The 6,624-nt window shown below is 32.3% G+C and overlaps 1 protein-coding gene across 2 annotated transcripts; it reads right to left on the bottom strand.

The window, feature by feature from the left end:
- Positions 1 to 2,506: 2,506 nt before the first annotated feature.
- On the bottom strand, positions 2,507 to 5,873 carry LOC110601077 (protein SIEVE ELEMENT OCCLUSION B). Of its 2 annotated transcripts, XM_021738086.2 has the most exons (9): positions 5,783 to 5,873; positions 5,534 to 5,746; positions 5,354 to 5,464; positions 4,555 to 5,003; positions 4,358 to 4,464; positions 4,127 to 4,269; positions 3,542 to 4,030; positions 3,350 to 3,446; positions 2,507 to 3,271 (listed from the first exon to the last, which is right to left on the bottom strand). In XM_021738086.2, exons 2-9 carry the CDS (start codon positions 5,744 to 5,746, stop codon positions 2,751 to 2,753), a joined length of 2,130 nt encoding a protein of 709 aa, XP_021593778.1. In that variant the 5' UTR covers positions 5,783 to 5,873; the 3' UTR covers positions 2,507 to 2,750. The 2 variants fall into 2 exon arrangements, with proteins under 2 accessions (XP_021593778.1, XP_021593777.1); XM_021738085.2 differs by having other exon boundaries at positions 5,534 to 5,865.
- Between the last annotated feature and the right edge of the window lie 751 nt (positions 5,874 to 6,624).

Below are 6,624 nucleotides of genomic sequence, written 5' to 3'. Positions count from 1 at the left end.
AAAAACGTTGAAGGGAAGAATGTTTGTATGTATGTTCTTTTGCAAAGCTTATGATCCATGTCTTCTTCTTCTTTTTTGGATAGAATCTAACATCAAGAATCCTCTTGTAGCTCAACTCTCACGGCAGTTAACGTTCCCTGTCTAATCATGTATTAAAATACGTATATTGTTGAAAGCGCAGACCTAAAATCAGCGAAATGAATCTGTTTTTTTTTTTCTTTAATTTTATTATATTATATTTTAAATTCATCCTATGCAAATGAGGAGAGAATATACAGTATCATAGAAGATCGCCATTAAAATTGTAAGCCATGACAAACATGACAGTTGGCCAATCCTGTGCTTTGCTTTCCTTGCTTGATTTGTTTTTGTTTGTGTTCAAATAATGAAGAATTTACTTCTTTTTCTGAGAATAAGAGGAAAAAGGGGAAAAAAAGTAAGATTTGATTCCTTGCTTTTGTCAAGGTAAACAATAGAAATGCAGATTTAACAAGCAAGCAAATAAAGCCAAAGATATGTTTTGCACGATTTGTCCCAGCTAATGGAAAAATTATATATAGAATATAATTTTTTTTAATTTTTTAAAAAATCTATATATCACTGTATATCCAAAATTAATATATCTCTAATAACATGGAAGAGAAATTTAGATTCAATTTTATCAATTTGATGAAGGAGTTACCCTTATTTGCATCGGTACACTTAATACATGTATTTTTTTATTTATAGAAAGTAAATCTTATTTAAAGAAAATAAAATTTTATTTTATACATAATACACTGAATGCATAGTATAATTTACTTAATCGATAAATTATTTAGTACACTCAGATGCATATACTCTTCACTTATAAAACGTGAATTTACCGTTTATAATTTTAAAAAATTTAATTTTTTTAGTAATTAATTATAATAAGTTTCATATTAATTTTATTATAATTAATAATTAAGATAAATTTTTATTATATATATAATAATTACATTGAATAAATTCTTTCAAAACATATTAATTTGCTCCGTTTCGATTAGAATGCTTTTCGTTTCATAAACATAACTAATAAGCAATTTTTGTAAATTGCTTCTATCCAATTATAAAGAAGTAAGATGTGGTTTTATTCACATGTCTGCGAATGATGTTGCTCATATTCTAGCAATATCGGCTCATTCTGAGTCAGGTTAAGGAGTTTGGGTTCATGTCTCTCCTCCTCATATAGTTTATTTGATCGCTTTGCGTTAATAATATTTCTCTCCTTTTCAAAAAAAAAAAATGCTGCTATATCATTGTATTATACTATTTATTCATCTAATTTTTATTTAAATTGAATACATATAAATTTATAATATAAATATATAAATATTAAATTTATTTCATTATAGTATAAATTTAATAAAACTTATCTAAATAAATATTTTCTTATCTAAAATATTATTGTGCTTTTTTATTAAAAAAGTATTTAACAAATCCACTTTTTTCATTCACACTACAATGATAATGATCCATATTGATTAAAAAAAATTATATTTAAAGACAAAAAAATATCAAGAAATGAATTATTAATATTTAAAAATATATTGTTTAAAAGATCATTTTGCGTGAGTAATAATTTAGCATCACACTACTTGTGTTGGTAAATATTAACAATATTTAGTATTAGTCATTATTATTAAAATCGAATCGATGAGTTAAATTAGTTTAATCCAGATTCAAATCTCCATCAATTTAATAAATTGGTACAAATTGATCAGATAATTATTGAATTATAAATTTAAATGATTTAAATAAAATATTTTAAATTAAGCTTTTCACCTTTAATTAAAAATATTTTATTTTGAAAGATTCAATCTTAGGATATGTTGAACTGAAAGAAAGTAGGAGAGGTGTGAGTAAAGAAATATATATATATATATTTAATAACTTATAAAGTTATAATTACATATAATATGTATTTTAGGTCTAACTGAAAATAGTGAAAATTTTTTTTAAAAAATAAGGTTGAATGATAATATTGAAAAACTATCAAAAGTTGAGCGATTATTAGTAAAAATTGACTATTATTAATTTGAAAACCTACAATATCCGATTACATTGGCTTTAATTGATATCAAAATTAAAATTGAAAAATTTTTAAAAAAGAAATTAAAATTGAATAATAATATTAAAAGAAAATACTATTGGGTGATTATGAACGAAAATTAGCCAAAAAATTGTTGATATCTCTTGCCAAATGTTTATCCTATTATACTGTCATATCCTTAGCATTATCAATATTAGCACTAGAATTTTTATTTTCGTGGTATGATTTTATTTTAAAAATTGACTCACCGTGTAATAGACATTTTAAAATTTTTAAATTTTTTACCATTCTTAATAATTAAAATTAACGGAGACTAATTAATAAATTTTTTAAAATATTAGAGGTCTTTTAATATATTTTTTAAAATAAAAGGAGTAATTAATGAGTTTTTTTATATAATATAAGGTTAAGTAATAATTTTTTTTAATTAAAGAAGAGAATAAAATCATTTAATATGAATTTCATACAAACACTGCATCATAATGAAAAGGAAAAAAAAAAAATAAAAGCAATAAAAACCATTACATGATGAAAGTTTCTCAAGTAAAAAGTCCAGTCTTCACCACAGCATATAGCAAACCTGCCACTTGCAAATGAACCTTCTGCAGGCTGCTTATTGATCACTGGATCGATTTATATAGTATAATAGATAGCCTTTCATGATCTTCGTTGCTGTTTATTCATCACAGCACTGATACATAATGAACCTCTCCATGGTGCGGCCGCATTCTGAGCATATAATCCTTTCTGGAATCAACCCTGCAGCGCCGGGGAGCACCAGCCTGTTGCAGTGATGTTCAGTGTGAAGATTTTTAAGTTCATCGCTAAGCGTTGGCATGAAACCCTTCACCTGAATCTGATCTTTCCAGTTACTGTAATTGCTCAGGCAGGTTAAAAATGGAACCCCTTTGGCTTTCACCATCTCATCTGAGCCTCTTGTGAATATAGCCCATCCACCTTGACTGCTATCGAAGCTGAGCATTTGCATGATCTCCTTCATTATTGAATCATTCTCTGCTGTCTTTCCTAGTTGATTTTTGGAGCGCCACATGCTTTCGATCCTCACCCAGAAGTACCAGATTGAAGTCAGGTCTTGCCAGTAATGGCTGAGTTTCTCAACGATGATGGTTGCAATGTTCTTCCTGATTCGTTCCTTTGGGTTGCTCTTCCCTACGTATACCATCCCTAGAGGGATACCTAAGAATTGTAAAGCATATATATATTAGCTAGCGTAAAAATTATTTGGGTAAGTTTTCAACCGAACTGTTGCAATACCTGAGGCTTGCGCCACTGCCCGTGCAGTGTTGGTAAATTTTCGAATCCAATCCATGTCCTCTCCTCCGTACAGGCATATGTATCTTCCTTCTGACATCTGGTGAAAGCAAAGCCATTAATATGGATTCCAAGGATTCAGACTTGTAATTAGTAAGACAACAGAGAACTTGTAAGAATATATATAGTACGTACCCAATTCATAACTATTGGATCAATGCCATCAACCAAGAGCTCAAGTCTCCAGCTTTCTTCCCTCCAGAGAGCTTCCTCCCTTGTGGTTGTGAAAGGGAAGGCTAAGCTGCCCCAAATCCACATCATATGGAGTGCATTTGGGCAGGCTACCCGCCCTTGTGGATCTAGTACTACGAGAATGGGCTTCTTCCCGAAATGCCACTCCTGTTTTACGAACTTGATCACTGCCCTGTCGATCAAGGAAGGGTGGTAGACTGAGTACCAAGTCATACCAGTCTGCAGAGACTCAAATTTCTTTTGCATATTCTCGTTCCACACTGTTGGTTCAAGAATTGGGAGCCACACGATCTCATACTGACTTTCATGCTTGGTGGGATGGAGCCGCGACTCGTTGTAAATCTGTTCAAGAATGGCAATCTCTTCTTGCAAGATGTCAAGGTCTGATATGAGCAGCAGCACATTCTTTCTCCGCAGGACGTCAATGTTAACCTGTTTTCATCAGGCAGAACACAAACAGCTAACTAGACCTGTAAACTACTGATAGTTTTGGGAAATAATTTGAATATACAGGGGAAAAGTGCATACCCTTCTCTTCGTGGTTCCTTCAATAAGCGGAAGTTGGTCATCTTTAGCAGAAATCAATGCCTTCAGAACTCTCATGTTGTCAATGTGAGCCATCTCAAACAAATGTAAAAGGTTCTGGTAACTTTCCAGGTGCTTCTTTTCATCTGCAAGCAGTACATGATAATTTTATCAGTGTATAAATTATCAACGTTCATCAATAAGTTTGCAAAGACTTTTAGCTTTAAAACCCACCAATGTGCTTATAGCAGATCCCCAGTTGAGTTGCTAGGTGGCTATGCATGTTACTTAGCTTGTGAGCCAAGCTCGATAGCTCCCAGGCTTCTGTAGTCGATATGTACCTATAACAAACAATAAAGGATGAGTCGACAAACCACTACATTGGCCCATCATTCACAATCTCAACAAGGACGTTGAACTCGAATACATACTCGTGGCCCAGGCCGATAAGGCCAGTGATCTGCGATGCACAGGCCACGATACTTCTGATTGTCCAATACACAGTAATTGGAATATGAGCCATAGCAGTGGACATTGCAGTGATATCCAGTGAAATGTACTGAGGTGGAAGCTCCTTGAGCTCGACAATGCACTTGGCGATATCAATCATGGCTTTGATAAGATTTTTCACTGCATCAAAACGGGGTTTAAGCATGCTTGAATGCTCCAAAATATCAGGCAATTGTTTCAGGATTGCCACTGATTTGGCAAGCTGGTTTGAGGTGTAACTTTGTGCAAGAAGCCAGAACTCTCCATAATTCATGGAAAAAGCTGCCAAGGCTATCACCAACTTGGCATCCCATGAATAGTTGGACAGCATGTTCAATATTGACATCGTTGTTGCATGTGCATCACCTCCCCCTGTGCATTTGTACGCTATCTGTATATACAGGACCAGATAGTCAAAATAAATAATCTATTTACCGAGAAAGATGATATTGTAATATATCATATAAATTTCATCTAAATCAGGAATCGTTGAATGAAAAGTCATTTGTAATAAATTACTAATATAAAATTTCCAAAATACCTCCATCCAATTTCCTTTATCTCCCTCCTTTTTCTTAACTCCTCCACATTTTCTTTTCGAATTTTTTATTTAATTGCATAAATAATCAATATATATTTGGACAATTCGATCTCTTTTATCCATATTTCAATTTCTTTAATCACAATCTCAAAAAATTTAATATTTTGACCCAGAAAAACTTTTTTATTTTCTTTACTGACCTCCGTAGCAACTCGATCGATGACAAATGCCAAGGATTCAAGGATAGCAATGAAGCTGCCCTGGTAAGTTTTCTCATCCAGAGAATCTGCAGTACGTGCTTGCTGAGTGGCCTGCAAATTATAAAAATGAATTAGCATCCTAATTATGCATTGTTTAGCTGGCTATAACATGAAATTTACCGGCAGAGCAATGGCGTCGATAGTTGGGGCGGCCCGGTTGAATATATCCTCAACGAGATGAAGAAGAGGCTTGACATCAAACTCACGTCCATCAGGAGAATGAGTTCCCTGAATTTGCTTCGTCATTGCATTATCATCAGCAGATGAGAATATAAGCTTGTCACCTTTGATCAGTTTCTGCATACTAGCTGGGAGCTGCTTGGCCATCTCCATCTGCATACTAGCTGGGAGCTGCTTGGCCATCTCCATTCTAGGGCTTCAACAAGAACCGAAGATTGAGAAGAAGGCTTTGGAAATATAGCAGAGATGGCTTAATGTGTTCATCTTGTAATATCCATGGCCTTTATATAATCCTCAGAAATGGAATAAAGTAACACATGCAAGTTAACTATTGAATCTTCCTTGCTTCCAATGAAGTTTTAGTACATGAAACCTCAGGAAGAAGCCCATGTCATTATTACAGCATTCATCTTTTTACCTTTTCTGTCAGGACCCACAAATCTGGAACAGTGGTTTCCCATGAAATATGCAGTTGCAGTAACGAAGATTGGGCCAATCCAAAGTACGATTTGCGCCCATCAAAATGTCTGAGCTTTAAAATGCTGGGGTGACCTACTTCGCATTCTAAGCATTTAATGGTTAGGTCCAATTTGAAGTTTTGCTTCTTTACTTGATAGTCTTGTTTATTCTTAAAATAATTGAGAATCAGACAAAGTGAAAAGACAGGGAAAAGTATTGCTTCTGCTTTGTTCTTTGTTTCCTTTTTTAAGCTTTGTCAAGGATCTTCAGATCAAGTATGGAGAAATAAGTATTGCATATAATTAAATGATATAACATATGTTATACATGTATAATAATAAAAATATTTAAAAAATATTCACAGACTTAGTCTAATAATAGTCGGTGTATTTAAATAAATTTAAAAAATTATAGACTAATTAATATATTTAAATAAATTTAAAAAATTTTGGGTTATATTTTCTCAATGGGCAATTTTTATTTTTAAAAAATTATTAAAAAAATAAAATCCTTTCATATTTAATTTATATTTTTGAGAAGAGTTTATTAGCAATGAAAGATATTAATTCATC

This window comes from Manihot esculenta, chromosome 15, assembly GCF_001659605.2.
Source record: "Manihot esculenta cultivar AM560-2 chromosome 15, M.esculenta_v8, whole genome shotgun sequence".
NCBI lineage: Eukaryota > Viridiplantae > Streptophyta > Magnoliopsida > Malpighiales > Euphorbiaceae > Manihot > Manihot esculenta.
The sequence above is the reverse complement of the archived record's forward strand: the minus strand, read 5'-3'. Positions and strand labels throughout refer to the sequence as shown.